Source organism: Hemibagrus wyckioides, linkage group LG10 (genome assembly GCF_019097595.1).
Source record: "Hemibagrus wyckioides isolate EC202008001 linkage group LG10, SWU_Hwy_1.0, whole genome shotgun sequence".
NCBI classification, from domain to species: domain Eukaryota; kingdom Metazoa; phylum Chordata; class Actinopteri; order Siluriformes; family Bagridae; genus Hemibagrus; species Hemibagrus wyckioides.
The window spans coordinates 8,618,955-8,638,648 of NC_080719.1; the positions used below are offsets into that span (position 1 = coordinate 8,618,955).

General features: G+C 36.0%; 1 protein-coding gene across 2 annotated transcripts in view; it reads right to left on the reverse strand.

The window, feature by feature from the left end:
- ntrk3b (neurotrophic tyrosine kinase, receptor, type 3b) overlaps positions 1-1,865 on the reverse strand; it is a 138,715-nt gene extending 136,850 nt beyond the window's left edge. Inside the window, exon 1 of one of the 2 annotated variants that reach the window (XM_058400188.1) lies at positions 1,370-1,865. In XM_058400188.1, the coding sequence (XP_058256171.1) occupies positions 1,370-1,608 (239 nt within the window). In that variant the 5' untranslated portion in view covers positions 1,609-1,865. The remainder of the gene's footprint in view (positions 1-1,369) is intronic. The other variant, XM_058400189.1, reaches the window with a different exon arrangement.
- Positions 1,866-19,694: the final 17,829 nt, after the last annotated feature.

Consider the following 19,694-nt stretch of genomic DNA (forward strand, 5'->3'; position numbering starts at 1 on the left):
GCATACAGGAATTATGGGTTACCATCAAAACAGACACTTACTAATAAAAGAAGCAACGTTAGGCAGTTTTAGCACATTGTATGAGATTTGACTTTCATTTGATACTTCTACAGACGTAATCTTGGCTGTGTGGATACCGTTGTGCTGATTTTAACATATGGAAAACACCTACATTCATCTAATGCAGATTGAATATTGGAGTTATAGGAATGGAGAATATCTGATTTTTATTTGTCCTGGATTAATGCACATAAAACATTCAAATGTAATAATAATAATAATAATAATAATAATAATAATAATAATAATAATAAAATCCATTTTTAAAAAGGGGTAAAAAAATATATATGTACTGGTTTTGTCACATTGATATGATACATAAGTAAAAGCAAAAATAATGGACAGCATGCTGTGGTCAACAAGGGCTATACAGCAACAAGCCCAGTGTTAATTTAAAACCTATAATCCGAGCTTGACCCAGACTTTTGAGCAACAATTATTGACGAATTAACACATTGAATAAAATAGGAAATATATATATATATATATATATATATACACGGTAAATTTCTCACACCGTGTCTTCTCGTACGCGATTTAGCCCCTACCTCTCTGTATGAGTGCACTAAACAGGGTATGAAATAATGGTTTCTACATCATACCTAGTGCATTATATGTGCACCAGAGAGACATTTGGGATTCAGCCCGTGAAATCACTCGAGGTTTGCTCTCAGTAGAGATGAGTATTTTTCCGCAGTGAGGAGAGAAATAAAATGAAGTAACGGCACGTAGCGTTTACCATTAATACAAAAAAATCTGTTTGGTGCCAAACTGTTCGGTTCAGATGCTGAATAATAGGTGATTGAACCTAGCAACCATAATAGTGTCTATTAATAAAAGAATAGCCTACCCAGTCACACACATGTGTTTAACAAGTGTTTATTTAATTAACAAATTGTTGTGATGGTGCTACTTTGTATAAGCTTTGCTTAACCGGATGCTAGAGAATAAATGATGCTGCTTATTATTATATTCCCCTCAACACCGCCAGGCTACACGATATCGATAACCGACCAAAACTCGCTGACGGTTTAAGTATGGTACTTTAAAAAACAACAACAACTAAAATGTCAGTATTTCATTATGAATAAAATGCAAAACTACTTTATGTAAGTAATTCCCTGATGGTGTAGCTCACAGCAGCAACCTAAATGTGTTGCTATAGTGACCAACCTGTCAGAAAAAGGACGGAAGAGAAGTTAGCACGCGCGGCCAAAGGAGCCGTTCTAAACGCCAGTGGAGTTAGTTATGGTTAGCGCTGAAAACGAGGATTTCGATGTAAAGGGAATGCAAACGAAAGCATAATTACATGGTGGTGATGTTTCTGAACAGGTCTTCGATGTCTCCGCCGCCGCTGCTGCCGTTGCTGCTGTCCTGCAGAGCGAGCAGAGGGAAGAAATTCCCCCCGTCCGATTTATTGCAGTAAATGTCGGTGGAGGAACAGGTGCAGGCCGGCGGGCAGTCGAGCACCGACAACACACAGCCATGAAAGACGCTGGAAAACAGCAAAATCCTCAAAAGCACCACGAAACACAGCCCAACATCCATGGTCCAAAACCGAGTTAATGAATCCGGGGGGAAAAAAATAGGGAAAAATGTGCGGCGTGTCTGAATGCGGTTTTGGGCTACATAAGAGCGCCTATGTACATGATGAGATGGGGGGGAAAAAGATTAGTGGGGGGGGAAATCCTTAATGTCTTTTAGAAAGTATTCCGTTATGAAGACAAGGTGAACGAATAGCACCGGCTTTTCTCTCCACAGTCCATGACAGGAGGAGGCTGAGGAGTGCAGTGATGCTGAGAGTACTGACAGCAAGCAAGAGCATAAAGACCCACCTCCCGGCCAGAGAGAGAGAGAGAGAGAGAGAGACGGGGGTGGAGAGAGAGAGAGAGAGAGAGAAGGAGAGGAAAAGAAGAAGAGAGAGAGATGGGGGTGGAGAGAGAGAGAGACAGAGAGATGGAAAGAGAGGAAAGGAAGGAGAGAGAGAGGGAGGGAAAGAGAGATCACGACTAATGTCGTGAGGGTCTAAAGTCAGCACCAAAGCAAAAAAATCTCTTGTTGAATCAACACCTGCTGCGTATATAAGTTATAATTTCAGATAGGCACACCCACCAAGAAGCAAAGACTAAACAGAATTCAGAGATTCATTCAGAGTTTACTTTAATTTCCATTCAGACTCTGTTGCATTTAGTTTTAAACGTCAAACAGCTTAGCAAATCAATGTGTACTGGCACTTTTTCTTTGCTCTTTTGCGTACCAACACATCCCATGAAGGTGCTCTGCTTTATGCATGCCTAATAACATTAACTAAACTTCATTACCCTTGATCACAGCTGTCGTCTACTGTACATTTGTATGCAGCTAGATGTCCTACCCTTCTCTTGCCCTATCTTCTTTCCTCAATTATAAACCAAAAAAGCTTCTTCTTCTTTTTTTTTTTAGTTTATTTAGACTTTTTAAACTAATTTAATAGTTTGTGTTCATAATTCTGGCTCATTTAATAAAGTAATATATGTTATGTTTCAAACTTTGGTTTAAAGTAATTGAGCAGCAAGATTAAAGTCAATCTAAATGTGTTGTCTAATTCCAGTAATAAATATTCTGAAGATACTTTTTCTTGTCTCTGGGGTGGTACCATCAAGGGTACATTTTTTACATGTATAGTATGCATCTAATACCTAGAAAGGTACATGTGGTGTACCTTTAGTTGGCTTAAAAGCAAAACTATTAAAGCTTTAAGTATACATAGGTCCTTAAGGTCCAATTACGTACCTTGAATTATTGTTAAAGGTATAAGATATATACTAAAAGTAGAAAAAAAAGAGATATAACACCAGCGGGACAAAGAAGAAGACAGTTACCTTATTTCTGAGAGTGCTCTAACAATAGGATTAAATGATGCTTTAATGCAATTATAGTCATTTTAACATGGTTTAACCTTTGGTACAAGCCTCGATATGTTGAACAGTAAACTCAACATGATGAAATAGTGAACTTAATTTGAAGTTTTTCCACTCCAATCATGTTTTATTGACTTTTTTATGCATGAGGAATTGTCATTCTGCCACTTACTTGAGGTAGGGGCTCCTAAGTTCCAATGAGGGGAAATTATTATGCTACACTGTACAAACCATACAAAGATGTCCTATACAATTCTATGCTTCAAACTTTGTGGTACCAGATTGGGGAAAAATGACATATGGTTATGATATATATATATATATATACAGTTCTGGAAAAGAGAGAGACCACTGCCCAATCTCCAGAATTGAACCCTATTGAAAACCTCTGGAATGTCATCAAGAGGAAGATGGATGGTCACAAACCATCGAGCAAAGCTGAGCTGTTTGCTTTTTGTGGTATAAAAGAGTGGTATGAAGTTCCCCAACAGCAATGTGAAAAACTTTTGGAGAGCATGGAGCCAAAACGCATGCAAATCAGGGTTATTCCACCAAATACTGATTTCTTAATGTTATTTAGCCAAAGCATTAACACAATTTGTTTACAAATTATTTGCATTTTGTTTTATTTGAGTTATTAAAGCTCTGCAAATACTGCATGATCTTGGGTTATTTTGATGTGTTGTCATTTCCTTTAAATATACACTCTAAATAACAATAGTTATATTTTGAATTTAGGAGAAATATTGTCAGCAGTTCGCAAAAAATGAAACAAAACTGTTCATCTCACCAATACATGTACCTGTAAGAAAAAAACATAAGAAAATAATCATGGATCACAGTCTATACACCTGTATCAGATTTAATAGTGATTATTAGTATTATTTTAGTTTTTTAAGTTTTGGAATTGATTAAGTTCTATTCTGGCTATATGTACCTGTTTGGATAAGGAAATACATTTGGGTGCTGTATTTATGGAAGTTAATTTATATATAATATGGATGGAAATATTATGTGTGTGTATGTGTTCTCATATTGCATATTCCATATGTTTTTACTATGTCCCTGAACTGAATACTGTAGGTGTTACATCATGTTTGTAATTGTTAATTGGGCATTTGGGGGATTACAGTTTGTTGTGTGAGGCAGGGAGAAAGAAAAGAGAAATCCAAGTGCTATATTAAAATAGAAGAATTTCCATTGTAACTTGACAATGAAATTGTAGCCAGCATGGTGTCTTGCAGACTCCTACACACAGTGGGATTTTTTTTCCAGTCCTTTTCTGCAATCCACAAGTTGGGCCTGTCGGACTGACACCGAGGTTGTCTCTACAGCCTATAAATAAATCATCATGAATACATTTGCTGCTTTTAGGATATTCACACTCTAACTTACAGTAGAGCTGCAAAATTTCTCCAGAAGGAAATCCAAAGCTGTCATAAGCTATATGACATATTTCAAAATTGATAACTGCACACTATATAATGCTTACACAGTATTATGTCACTTATTTAGACCTTTCGTGGCCAATTAATGTATTTACATCATTGTTTCACTATATATCAAACAAACAGCCCCCCCTACATGAGGCTGAAATGATGATCAGGATTATTAATGTTCAGTTTGGAAATTACAGCTCCTTATAACCTCCACATTATATATTAAAACCTTATATTGATTTCCATGGATGAACCTACGACTCAAAAGCAGATTGGCTGTAAGTCACTTTCAATAAAATGTAAATTTTATGTTATTTTTTATACCACATTGGCACAAAGCAGCTTTACAGAAATCCCTAACCATCCCTAATGAACAAGCCAGAGGCAACATTGGGTAAGAATAAACTCCCTGAGATGGAATAAAGAAGTGCCCTTGAGAGAAACCAGACTCAAAAGACAACCCATCCTCTTCTGACTAATGCCAGATGGTGAGATTTTAATAACTACTGCAAACAGTCCTATAGTCAAAAGACAAGTACAAAATTCACTGAACGGGCAAAAAAGAATAAAATACATTAAAATGAGTCTACTTTAGAATGCTAAATATAAACACAATTTGGAAGCATCTAATGCACCAGAGTGAATTTAAAACAACAACAACAACAACATTTATTAGCCACAAGTGAATTGTGTAACTTCACCAATCACCAAATCATCAACAAAGCCAAAATAAAAGTCATGGTCATGATTAACTGTGCTACCTTAACAACCAAGGACATTGAAAGAACAACGTCCTGCTTTTGAATCGGCCATAAACCCAGACCCAGAAAGCCTAGAACTCTAAGCCATCGTGTTTTCTTTATAATTTTAACTTGAATGCATCTTCGATTTGACTTTCCAGCAATACCTGGTGTACAAGTTGATTTAAAAATGCCAATCACAAACTAGCAGGTAGGCTGATGCAATCTCTTGATAAGAACGTGAAAATAGCGAGGACTGTATCAGCCAGTGCGCCAGGCTTGCTGAGAATGACATTGCACTTCTGGAGACGAAGGTAAAAGTGTTATTTTTGGGACGGTTCTACAGGAAACCTCAATTCTTATAACATAAAGAAAACACCGTAGCTTTGTATCAGTCCTGTTCTTGAAAAGCAAGCAGGTCAGAATCAGTAGTGTCAATATTTTCGTTATCGACCTACTGACACCTTCTTTGTTCTGTAGAGAGGTATGGAATCCAGAGTATGTTCCCCGCCTTAGGTTGAATTGGAGTTATGACCATTGTGAAATATTCAGGCCTTATTCAACCAAGCCTTAAGGCGCACAGTGATAGCTTGGTCCTGGCTGCAGTCTATCACACCTGCCAAACACGAGCAATAAGGTACGCATGCATGACACAGCAGCTGCTAACAACATGGCCTGGAGGTAATGTTCACACTTGGAAGAATCCCTTGCTGCTTATTTGGCACCCTCCATTAACTTGACTAACACTCCCGATGGTGTTGCCCATGTGCACGATTCGCTAACCTGACTGAATTCATAAACCCTTGTTGGTTTTTACCCTTCTGTATACTCAGTAAAATGTTTATATTGCCTTACTGTAAATATGGTGTTTAAATAAACATTTTTTTAGTTTTTAACCTTTGACACTTTGCCACATACTGTAATTGTTTTATACCTACCAATAAGTGTTATTATTATAGCCATGTAATTAAACAAATGGGATGGAACTAAGATGAAAACTTTTTTTTCCTGGAAGCATTTTGCATGGATTCTGCTATTGTGTAGACTGAATGATTATGGGCATACATATTTTTCCCCCAGTGGTACAGTGTACAGGTTCCACCCCCATATCAACTGATGCAGCTACTATTAAAAAGAGGGAGTAAAAAACTGCAGCTGTTTTAGTGCATAATACATTATACACAGCCTACCATTTGGGTGTTACTACTGTGATAAGCAGAGGATGGTATTAGGGCATGTTTCATTTCTTCTTTACATACCTGAGGCAACAGAAAACCTTGGGGAAATTACAGGAAATTGTCAAAACATCCGTCAGAAACATGGGCAACAAGGTTAACTTGTTGTTGAATAGTGACAGCATAGTGCCATGCTCAATTTACCAACATTTATGAGACCACAGGGTCAAGCTGAGACTGGAAATATGAGGTAATTGATTAAAATTGCATTTTTGTTTCCTCTGTATGTAGCCAATTACAAGGTGCATGCAAGTTATGCACCTTAAAAAACGGGATATCTTTAAATGCCCAGATTCAGTAAGCATTTGCAACCTTACAGTTCAACATTTCGTCCATACTTAGACGCTTTTCAAGGTAAAGAATGGTTATTTGAATTACTGTAGCCTTCCTCAGCTCTAGCAGCCTGTCCATTCTCCTCAGACCTTTCTAATCAACTATGCATTTTTACCTGCAGGACTGCCACTCACTGGATCTTTTTTTCCCTGCACCATTCTGTATAAACTCTAGAGACTGTTGTGTTTAAAATTCCCAGGAGATCAGCCATTTCTGAAATACTCATTCCAACCCATCTGGCACCAACATCCGTGCCACAGTGAAATTCACTGAGATCACTTTCCCTCCTTCTAATATAAAACGTGAACATTAACTAAAGCTCCTATCATAATTATATGAATTATGCTGCTACCATCTAATTAAATGATTGTATAATCGCATGAATGAACAGGTGCGCAGGTGTTCTTAACAAAGTGGACACTGTCTTCATGAGCATCACTAACTAAGCTTTCCTTGTTATACCACAAATTAACAAAAAAGCATGCCTTCATATTGTTGATCATTAAAAATGGGCCTAAATGAATATGCTACTCCTATGCTAGGTATGGTTACATTACTATCACTATTTAGTTTATCAGTTTAATTTCCTTTTGTTCAGTCAATTATTATGGCATGTAATTATTTCTGTAAACACTTTTTTATCACAATGCACAAAGGCACTCAACAGCATAACATTGATCTCAGCTTTTTGTACATTTGTATGCTATAGATCGTTCGTTATATATATATAGAGGGGGACATAACTCAGAAACAGTAGTAAAATCAGGCAATAACAATACACAAAGCCCCACAACAATATATCATTGATCTCAGCTTTTTGCTGAATCTCTATAACTAGATCCTATTTGTGCCTTTACATGGCAGAGTTCTCATTCCTAATTATAAAAGAATCGCACATCTAGTGTCTACTATTTTTCACATTTTAAGTATTAGGTTAGCACTGTTTGGATGATCAATAAATCTTTAGACTGTTAACATCCAGTCTTGTGTTTGTCATCAGCAAGCAAGTCTATTCTTTCTAAACAATATGTTAACAGTTCATGATTGGTGATGTTTATTAAATAAAGAATTCGTACTCTACAGACATCTATTTTCCTTTTATTTCATTTAATTAATCTTGTTTATAGGTCTTGAGGCTATAAAAATCTACTGACTACTGAAAAATCTACTTAAGCCTTTTTAGGAAGGATGTAAATCATTTTAACATTGCCATAGATTCTACAAGCCTATAGAATTGCCCTGGAAGATGACCACTATTTTTCCAAAATAGACATTCCATCAACTGGTGTTGTTATGACAGTGTCTAGAAATGGCAGTCCAAAATCTCCCATATTGGGAGATCTGGTGATTCAGTGACCCCTTGTGTCCTTTGTCTGGGGGTAGGGTCATCCTGGAAGAGATCACTTCCATCAGGATAGAAATGGTTCATTATAGGACAATGGTGATCAGTCAGGACACGTTTTGGAACTTAGAAAACAAGTGCAACAAAAATTCTTCCTGCAAAACAACAAACTCACCAGCTTTCACTGGGCACCCATCTATAAACTATATTAGGAATCAGGAACCTGGCATAGCCTTCTGCTTCTGTAGCCAATCCACCTCAAGGTTTGATGTGTTGTTCATTCTGTGATTTTATCTGCTGGACACATTTGTATAGACTGGTTATCTGAGTTACTGTAACCTTTCTGACAGCTTGAACTAATCTGGCCATTCTCCATTGTCCTCTCTCATCAACATCGAGTTTCCATGCACAGAGCTTGCTGCTCACTGGATGTTGTTTCTTTATTGCACTATTCTGAGTAAACTCTAGAGACTGTTGTGCTTGAAAATCCCAGGAGATCAGCAGTTATAGAATATACTCAAACCAGACTGTCTGGCACAAACAATCATACCACTGTCAAAATCACTGAGATCATACTTTTTTCCCCATTCTGATGCCTGATGTGAACGTTACCTGAACCTGATGGCCCGCATCTGCGTGATTTTATGCATGCATTACTGCCACATGACTGGCTGATTAGATAATTGCATGAATGAGTAAGGTGCGCAGGTAAAAACATGAGTATATATGCTAACAATATTCCTCAGGTACATTCTTTGGCATTCTTACCTGCTCACTTGGAGATTTTGGTGTTCATTTCTTCTTCCTCTACATTTCATCTAGCCCTGGCACATACATGTAACACCACAGACACTAGCTCAAACATAAGCCTTCTGGACATGCATGCAAATTTCTCTTTGAAAAGCTCCATTTATTATACATCTAGAGACTCTAATTCTTACTTTCTGCATAGCTCTTCCCACCAAAACACGGCAAAAATTACATTCCTTGTTCAAAACTACTGAAACTTAAACACATTGAAACTTCTCTCAGACAAATGAGCAGTTGTTTTTTTTTTAAATATAACCATGGTCCAACAGTGATAATAGACAAATTAACCTTTCCTATGAATTGCACACTTATCATCATACATATCAAGCAGCAGCTTATAACAATTATAAATTTTAATAATAAAAGGCAAAACAATTAAATGCTTCCTACAGCACAACAAAGTCACCAGTATTTCCTTTGGTCACCCATCTATATGTACAGTATATAAACTCACCAGCCGCTTTAACCTCCAGGCGGCTTCTCTTTTGCAAAAAAAAACTTCTCTTTTTATTAATCATCACTCCTAATGCATCAGAAAGGTTGCTTGGGGGAAATTCAGGTTTTAACCCACTACAGGTATCATTTTGGCTCTTTCATATTTAATACCCGAGACATCAAATGAACACATTCATAGATCATATTTACTGACTAGCACCTGCTGTGGTGATAAGTAGGATTAACCAATCAGGATTTTATATCTAATATAATGATTGCCACATACAGCAAATGTAGCAAATAAGTGAATTTCTTAAATTCAGTTATGGGTATTAATCAAGAGGACAAGAGAATGGAAACTTTAGTGTGTCCTATGTAATGTCATAGGAATATGACTCCATATGCAATAACATTTCAGTTCTTCTTTTTTGCATATTGTGCAATAGTTCTGTTCATAGCGAACATGATACAATACCAGCCTTGTGTATGTCCTTGCCTTTGTTACCGTGATCTGTGAAGATCACAAGAGCAAGAACAAGAACAAGAGCTCAACAACATTGTATACGCTAGTGTTCTTGGCATGATTCTGATTCCGACAAAACATGACTTTATACTTTGACCTAAATGTACAGCACTTGAGTGAAAAAGTGAACGTTTTCAGCCACACTGGATAAATCATGGCTAGTTCTTGAACACCAGCACCACAAATGGTGCATGAGCGTGTCACACTGTTCTATTTAATTTTACAGATCACCCAGTGATTTTATTTAGCATATTTCCTAATCCCCCTGAAATGAATTCCTGGCTACGCCACTGCCATGAATCACAGCAGGAGTTGTTTATTCTCTCTTCTGCAAGAGATGCAATCAGCTGCACACTGGAGAAACCAAAAGAAGACTGGCTGATTGTGTTGTTGAGCACTTTCTTTCTATTAGAATGAAGGATTTCTTTTTTCCACTAGCGAGACACTTCCATGGACATAACGTTAACGACACCTCTGTTTGCATTGCTGAAGAAAGTTCCGAAAAGGAGAGCTCATTCTCTGCACGTCACACTCTCTGAACTTCAGGCCATGGATTGAACGTCAAGCTTTGACAACAGCCATTACGTTATCAACCATTTTGAATAGCCACTCGTTTTTCCTTCGATGTGCTTACCTCCTATTTCCTGGCACAGCTAATGGAGGATCTTTGTCCAAAACAAAAATGTTTTTTGTCCAAAACATTTCGATTTTTAACTTTAAAAGCTTTTTCAAAAGATATTTGATCCTTTATGCAGGCCAAGACTATTTTTTTGGGCTCTTTTGATGACTAACACCATGATACATGCTCATATTTTTCATTTATAAAGTCTAAAATTTGTATTATCTAATAAATCACTAGCAGCCATGTTAAAAGGGAATTCAGATGAAGAAAATATCACTGTGAATATCTAATTCCTCAGTGTTCTCTTCTCTTATTCAGTTTCTTGGTGTTCTTAAATGAACTTTTCTCTTCGTGTTCAGCTGCCTGTCACTCCTACATACAAATGGAGAATATATATATATATAGAATATAGTTTGATGTGAACATCAAGCGGTGTATCACAATATGGATTTCCCATCGTTGCTTGGAAAGACAGTGTACTGCACAAACCTATCGTTTTTGAAACTGTTTGTGTGAGATCTGTCCATCTCTCTCTCTCTCTCCCTGTCACTGTAGTCTGCCTTCTTTCATCTACAGTGCTTTATTCTGTATCTGAATGATCTACTGGAACTGCAGAAACTGAAGAGTACCTCTCAAAAAATTTGTTTGTTTTATATATAAATAGTGGCATTTCATTTTATTTAGGTTAGCCCTTTCCTGTGGGATGTGGAAAGGAATGAACTGGATTAATAAGGAGGAAAAAACTGCAACATACAACATTACATTTAAAAAAATGCACCTTACTATGCCCTTACATAATTAATGTGAATGTGACAAGCCATGAATTATACAGGTTTAAATAAGATATGTACAGAGACATCGCTTACAAGAAGTAAAACCACCAGGCAAAATCAAATTCTTATAAATTCTTCTGTGATATTGAAATACATTAAGGTTTGCCGACGTTCATCAAAAGTAGACCTATACTTGAACTGTATTTTACATAGTATATTGTATTTTTAATAAATGTAATATATTTAATATATTTTAACAACCAAATACACTTAGAATATATTGTCACCGTATGTATTATTAAAAGAAATTGTTAAATGGTTCCTAATATAAAATACCAAAGTTTAGTGAATTTATATGCTAATATACTAAAACACAGCACACAAACGTATGATTAAATTCTAGTTGTAAAATTAAGTCATGCAACAATACAATTTGAAATATGGTATGCTACGATACTGTATACTAGAGTGAGTCCATACTATAAAATATTTACATATCCCAATAAAATCTATAAATTACAAAGCGTGTATCTGTAATCTGTGATATATAAATAGAATATTTTTTATTATTATTTTAGGAGGTATTTTGAGGGCCGTTGCCATATCCCAGTGTCTGACAATAAAGGAAATATGCTTACTGATTTTTTGCTTATCATTTAAATCATAACAACTAGGGTTTTTGCAATCTTCCATTGTTTAATGGAATTTTCAGATTTTCAGACTTTATTCAATCCCAGAATTTAACAGAAATAAATCAATCCCACCCCGTTAATGAAACATGAGATACTTTTTAATTAGAGATAGAAATTTACACTGAACATTCCTCAAAGGACATATCTGTCTCCTTTGCCACTGTGTCTGCTAAAACTCATTTTCTACATCATGGGTCCACCTGTTACTATGGTACAGCTCATCATCAGTGTTATCTATAGAAATAGAAATGGTCAGCGACATCCTCTTCATAGCCCAGCCATAGAATATTTCCTTGTCCTGAACAAAAGACACAGATTGCTGCCTGTCTGAAGTTTAGTATGTTCTCTCCATGTCCATGTGAGTTTCCTCTGGGATCTCTGGTTTCCTCCAACCTTCCAAAAAGCATGCTGTTAAGTGGATTTTCTAACCTAAATTACCCTTAGGGTAAATAATTATGTAAATGTATGCACACCTCATGCCCAGTGATCCCAAGACAGGCTCTGGATTCACCATGACCCTGACCAAAGTGGTTACTGAGGATGAGTGATTGTATAATGCATAAAATAATAGTGGAATAATACATTATAAAAGGAAATGTCATATCACCTTCACAAATGAAATGAACAATTTTATGTAGACGTTTTTCTATAAGAGCAGCTCTGAGATTCAAGATTCAAGAAGCTTTATTGTCATTTCAACCACATATAGCTGACGCAGTACATAGTGAAATGAAACAACGTTTCTCCAGGACCTGGTGTTACATAAACATACAACAACAAAGAGTTCAACACAAAAAAAAACAACACCACAGAGCTAGGACAGAAGTTAGTCTTAGCCACGTAAAGTGCACAGTGTGCAGCTAGGTGCAAACAGAGCATAGACAAGACAGTGCAAAAGACAAGAAATACAAGAAAGACAACACAAAAGAACACAGCGCCGAAAAAGAAAGAAAAGAACGTGTGTAATGGAATGTAAGTGAAATAAAATAAGATAAAATAATAAGAGAAAAATAAGAGAGTAGTGTTATATGATTTTTCTAATCTGTTATCGTTTCTATAGTAACAGCTAATACACAGGGACTTGTACAAACGCTCAGTGTCGTTTAAGCCTAGAAAATAAATGGATTAAAAAGTAATCCAGCAAAATATCATATCATGAGAATACAAAATTGCTTCAACACACCATCCTGGTATTATTTTCCTATTTGCCCTATCATGTTTTATTCCTTACATGATAATTGTAGTACCATAGTATTTTAAAGTTACATAATGCAATTTAAATACAAATTAAGTTCTTAAAAATGCACAAAGCACAACAATAATCATTTACAATATATTGCAACATTACATATATCTTTCAGCTTAAATCATTAGTTCCAAAAGATGAATAATATATATATATATATATATATATATATATATATATATACTTGATGTGTGAAATATCAAGACAGAAATTATATTTAAAAAACTTATTAATTTCACTTAAATGCACTTTTTAATCACAATTGCTTTACACATATCTGAAGTTATTTTTATGCTGTTGGAAGGAAAAGTCGCAGAGAAACTTATATTAATGTTTTCCACTGGAGATGAAGGGTAAGAAATGTTTGCATTCTGTCAGATCCCTCAGTTTATTTTTATTTTTTTTCATCATTCAATACCAAATGACAGTTACAGCATATAAAGGACATTTGACATAAACTCCTGAACCTGTGTTCAAGGATTTATCAAAATTCTTGAAAACAGATGTTGTTTGTCTAGAAAATCTCACTAAGTTAGCATTTGGGGGTGATTTCAAGAGACCTGCAATATTACTGAGCACTGAAGCCCTGCAAAATAGTAACTTGTGAAATCTTTTCTTCTCTGAGTCTGAGTCATGCTGCAATGACACCTGATGATCTGAGAGCACTATTACAGAAGCATTGGAAAAAGAAGGCTGCTGGAAACAAAATTACAATTGAGTGTCTTTACAGTACTTTTGCTTTTTTATGCCCTTCCAGCTGGTGACCCATTTTACAGAGAGCAAGAGAGAGAGAGAGAGAGAGAGAGAAGGAAGAGCAGTGTTGGATGAAACATCCAGATTTTCAATGTGTCACCCTTAATTAAATATGGATTAATCAGAACTAGGTAGGGAATGAGTCCGAGGGGAAAGAAGAGTGGAGATCTTCAATTCATCATCCCAGTCTGTCTGATAAGTAATTATGTAACAGTTCTCTTGTTCGCCCAGAGGTCTGGGACTACACATAACTGAAATGAGCTCCAGAGAGAAGCAAACCTTTCTGTGGGCTTGTGCTTTTTTTTTTACAAAACAAAATAATACAAACATTTTTTTTTTTATCATCCATTCAGCGTTTCCATTTCATTTAGTACATACTCAGAACCACCGAGTTGAAAGCATGAGCTTGTGTAGGCTTTTTACTAAACTTAGAAAAGTGCAGGCTCTTATGTAATGCTTGTTAGAGATTGCAGTATTGCAGTATCTTACGCTTAGAATATTCATTTTTGTTGATGTTAACCATTGTTTTAATAAAAGTGCTGCGAGGAGGTCTGGCAACAGATATGGGGCTGCTCAGTAGCAGCTTCACATATCCGCTCCCACACAGCGGTTTAGAGAGCAGTGCTTTCTGGGAGTGGGCGTAGGGCTCTCTGCCGGAGGCCGCTGATTTCAGTGCCAGGAAGTACAGAATGCACTGAATGCTTGCAGGCTTATGTCAGAGGAGAGGATGCACAGATATGGCAATGACATTTAATAGACAAAATCTCAACTACTGGTCTCAAGAGTTTTCTGTCGGTTGTGGTAACTGAGACAGGTACATTGGAATAAGATAAGAGCGTTGGAATGGTGGGGCAGATCAATAAAATTTTAATCTTCATAAACTCCATTGAAATGGCAAATTTCAAATTCAAAGTACATTATAGAGCATGATTGTTAGCATAAAATATTGCCAGTATCAAGTATCAAGATGGCGTTACAGAGTTATAATTGCACCTAGTGGTCAAAATGGAAATTGCAGCATTGCAGAAAGTGTTGACAGCCTCAGCTTCAATTTGTTTAAGAAAATATTGTCTGCCCCACTAAATTCATGTCAAAGACTACGATGGAAAGATGAAAACCAAGAACATTTATCACAGTCAGAGATGTTCACCTCGATTATGATCACCTCAAGAAACAAGGTAATGCTTCTTTTACCCAAATAAAGTACTAGAACCACCTAGACAGGACCAGAGTTTTTTTTATATTTTTTTGTTCCCCAAGAGAAAACGCTGCTCTAGTGCATATTACATTATATACAAAATCTGTTTTAAAAAGGCTTAGCTTCTGGGGAAGCTGTTCAAGTGCATTTCAATGACTGTGTGATCATTTTTTTGTTTCCATTTTGTTGAAATTCTCCTTCAAAAGGTTTCTAAGGAGACTGCTAAAAACAGAGAAGTTTCCAGGTAGAGTCCTTAACTATCAAAAGGACCTTTAAGAAACACTTTTATTTTCCAACTGGGCTAAGAATACGGCATGTAGTGTGTAATTTGAGACGAAGTCAATGTCATGCCCTCCTGCCTGGGTATTTTTGTTCTACATTTAACTTCATATATATATATATATATATATATATATATATGTATATATATATATATACTATATTTTAAGCGCTTGTTTATACATATTTTGCCATTAATTTTGAAGTTTGTGTGGTCAAGCCTCAATGCCCTCATGAATTTTGGCATGTATTTTAGACTCTGGTTTATGATTGCTTCACACACACACAAACACACACAATACAATACAACAAAAAAACAAACAAATAAATAAATAAATAAACAAACAAACCTCTGGGGGAGTTCTGTCAAAAAGTAAAGAAATCTTTACAGTTTGAATTTATTTATATACTTAATAGCCAACTAAAAGGTACTTTTGACAGCTTGGATGTATGTTTATTCTGTTGGTCTGTATTGCACAAACATGCATTTCACACTTGGTCAGCTCCTAATGCTCTGCTGCTAATCTAATAAGATAAAGTCTTCTTCTAGGCTTCTCCTTTATTCCAGTCACAAATGTAACAGTCAGTAAAAATCTGTTATGTGTTGGAAACTAGGAGGCATGGTGGCTTTGTGGTTAGCACGTTTGCCTTGTACCTCCAGTGTCCTGGGTTCAAATGTTGCTCCTGCTTACTTTGTGTATGGAGTTTGCATGTTCTCCCTGTGCTTGGTGGGTTTCCTCCCACAGTCCATAGACATGCTTCTAGGCTGATTGGAGTGTGTGTGTGTGTGTGTGTGTGTGTGACCTGCGATGGGTTGGTACTCTGTCCAGGGTGTATCCTGCTTGATGCCCAATGATGCCTGAGATAGACACAGGCTCCCTGTGACCCGAGTATAGATAGGATAAGTGGTACAGACGATGAAATGAATGAAAATCTGGGATTCTGTATTTTTTAAAAACAACTGGGATTTTTTTAAATTAGTGTAATCACATTATTTTGTATATTAAATATAATAATAGGCATCTGTTTTTTGAGTACATCACTTCATATCTGTTATTTTCATATATATCCATTTTACATTGTCTTTAGTCTATCTTTTTTTTGTATGGCCACATGATACCTCTCTGAACGTTTGTATACCATGGGTTGTATTCAGACTCAGACACTTGCATCAGTATTCAGTATTTACACAGCAAAGTTACTTGTATTCAGTGTACTTAATAACGTCTAGACTATCCTTTTTAAAAAAAAACATACCCCCCCAAAACAAAATAGATGAATAAATAAAGCTTTAAAATACAGAATAAAAAAGCAAATAGAATTTATTCTTTGGTGAAACATATAATAACTCAACTCTGAATGCAGCCTTATTTGAAAACATCGTTTTTATTATGGCTCTAAGTATTCATATATAAGAAGTTTATGACAGCTAACATGAAAAATTGCAAAATTAAAGAAAGAAAAATGTCTGAACATCAACCTACATCTTGAGTCCTAGCATTAGAGACAGCCAGATTGTAGAGGATCAGCCCTCGAACCGTTTGTGACAGCTAAAGGTCACTTACAGTACTTGTCGCAATTGAGAACGCCAGACTTCATTTGTTATGTCTCTCTCAAACCATGCCCTGCAGAAAGCCACAGAGGAAAGACAACAAGGTTCCATGAGAAGATCCTGACTAAGTGCATCTGGAGAGTCTTTCTCAATTTCTCTCAGCTTTTAAACTAACCACAATTTGTGCCACTTCAGCCAATTGAGAAGAGAGGTGCAAATGTTCCACCTATATTCCACTCTGAGATAAGCTGATCAAAGTGGGTATAAGATCGCCCTTGAAATGAGGGCTAGGACGTGTTCTGGGTTTAAAAGGCAAGCTGCGACCAACCGACTCTCTGATTTACAAGAATCACCATGTTCTTTTAGTCATTACATCCAGCAGCTCTCATTCATTTGCGGTAGAAACTGTTGAAGCGTTCACAATGACTTTGTTCATTTGTTTAAAAAAGAAACCTAAAGTAAATACTATTTTCAGTTTGAAGAGAAGCATTACTATGCTAAGATTTAAAAAAAAAGAGAGAGAGGGAGAGCCCATGTACTATTTAAAAAGATTACTCATTCATTTCCATTTTCTTGCTATCGGAGGAAAATACAATTTAGTTTCTTTTTCTTACAGACAGAATGCTTTGAGAGAGGTTTTTTGGAGAATCAATGGGTACACTTGTGTTAGGAGGGAGGTCATGTGTGTGTTATTTTCCACTGCTCTATTTCCACATGCACTTTCAGTGTGAATCAAGGGCCAGCAGGGCAGCTAGAGGAGACAGATGAAAGCTTCAATCCCATATATATATATATATATATATATATATATATATATATATATATATACATATATATATATATATATATATATATGTATATATATATATATATATATTTATATATATATATGGGATTGAAGAGAGAGAGACAGAGAGAGAGAGTCGCATATACGGTACTTTTAGCGATGGAACAGACAACAGAAGACAACCCAAGAAGGTTGAGAGATTGGAGAACTTAGAATTTATTCTGTTAAGACAGAAAATGTGAGTACTGGTGTTTATTCATCTAAGCATACTATTAATGTTATTTTTGCTAGACAACTATAAGATAACCAATGAGTAAAAGCAAATATTACTGGCTCTTATTCAGTTTTCAGACATTATATTAAGGCTTACTACTACTTAATGCTACATGGAATCCTATCTGATTGGATAACAATCTTCTGTATGGTTCTACAGATGTCATAAGTTTGCATCCTCCTTGCTGAATCTGCAAAATATTAATAAGAAGAAGTAAGAGGGATCTTAAAAATTGTAGATTGTTTATTATTTAGTTGGCCCTGAATAAGATATTTCACATAACAGATGTTTACATATAGTGTAAAAATAAATGAAATTACACAAATGAACCAGCTGAAAAGTTTAAATTCACACTTTTACTGTAAATAAGCTCATGCTTACAAATATGTCTATATAAATTAGATTAAATTTTATATTGAAAATACCCCCAAGAACTATATGCCCCTTTTCCATGTCCTTTTCCTCTCTTCTCTTCTCTTCTCTTCTCTTCTCTTCTCTTCTCTTCTCTTCTCTTCTCTCTCCTTCTTTCTTTCTTTCTTGCTTGTTTTCACTTATTTGTTAGAGGCTTACTGTTTTGGGTGAAATAATGTGTTATAAACATTACTTACATACGCATTATAACCATTGCAGGTCATTATAGTGCCTTTATAGAAAGCATTATTAGCAATTTTCACTTATAACAGCTCTAAATTTATATTCATCTGACTGTTTTCTTTTCATTGTCTACATAATTGTTTTTAGTTTAAACAGAACTTCAAGACCTACATCATTTTATCAAGTGTGATAAAATTAGAACAGATTATTTTCCTGTACCAGAGATGACATTTGAAACAGCAGCCTTTAAGGTGGCACTGTCAGGTTCTTTTTAATCAAATTGGGTATCAAACAGAGATTAAAGGGACTTCAAGTTGTCAGTTAATTGCTTTCCCTCATTTTCCCTCTTCTTTTTCTTTCTTTCCCATTTGAGTAGAAACTGCAGGACTGCAGCAACAATAGGAAGAAAAATTGTTTCTAATATCAGCAGATTTTGGTGTTGACACTGTTAGTGGCCCATTAGGAGCACTATTCCATGTGGGATTATGTATCCAGTATCTGCAACATTATAGGAAAGGTTAAGCATATTCATTAGGGTAAAGGTTAAAGGTTACATTTGAATACTGACATATGAATACAATACACAGCTGAGAAGCACTGGACTCTATGAAGCAATGTCCCTTGGCAAGTCAGTGACAATGAGATCATTTTTGAATAGATGAACGCTCAGTGTGCATGAATTATGTATTTAGCTACAAATCCTTTAACCAAAATGAACATTCACCATTGTGAACAGAAACATACATCCTCTTAATTAAAGGGAGACAATATTTTTTATCCGCCTGCATTGAGCACTTCAGCATTATCAATGCTAGATGTTGCATAACTCTGGATGAGTCAGAGGCTCAAGGCTGGTGCTTAATTCCTCTCTCAGACAGATCTCTCTGTAGATCTGAAATCTGTGATCAAAACTTAATACAGGCAGGTTGTGCTGGCGAAGGCTACATTTCCACCTTTCATTCACTCCCAGTCTTTAAGTCGGAACATTTCCAAGGACAGCATCCAAGTCTGCCACATTTACTGCATCAGACTTGAGAAATTAGGCACTGAGGCATTTCTGTTGAGGTAAAGTCATGGCCATAAAAGCAGAATGCTCCTTTGATTTGG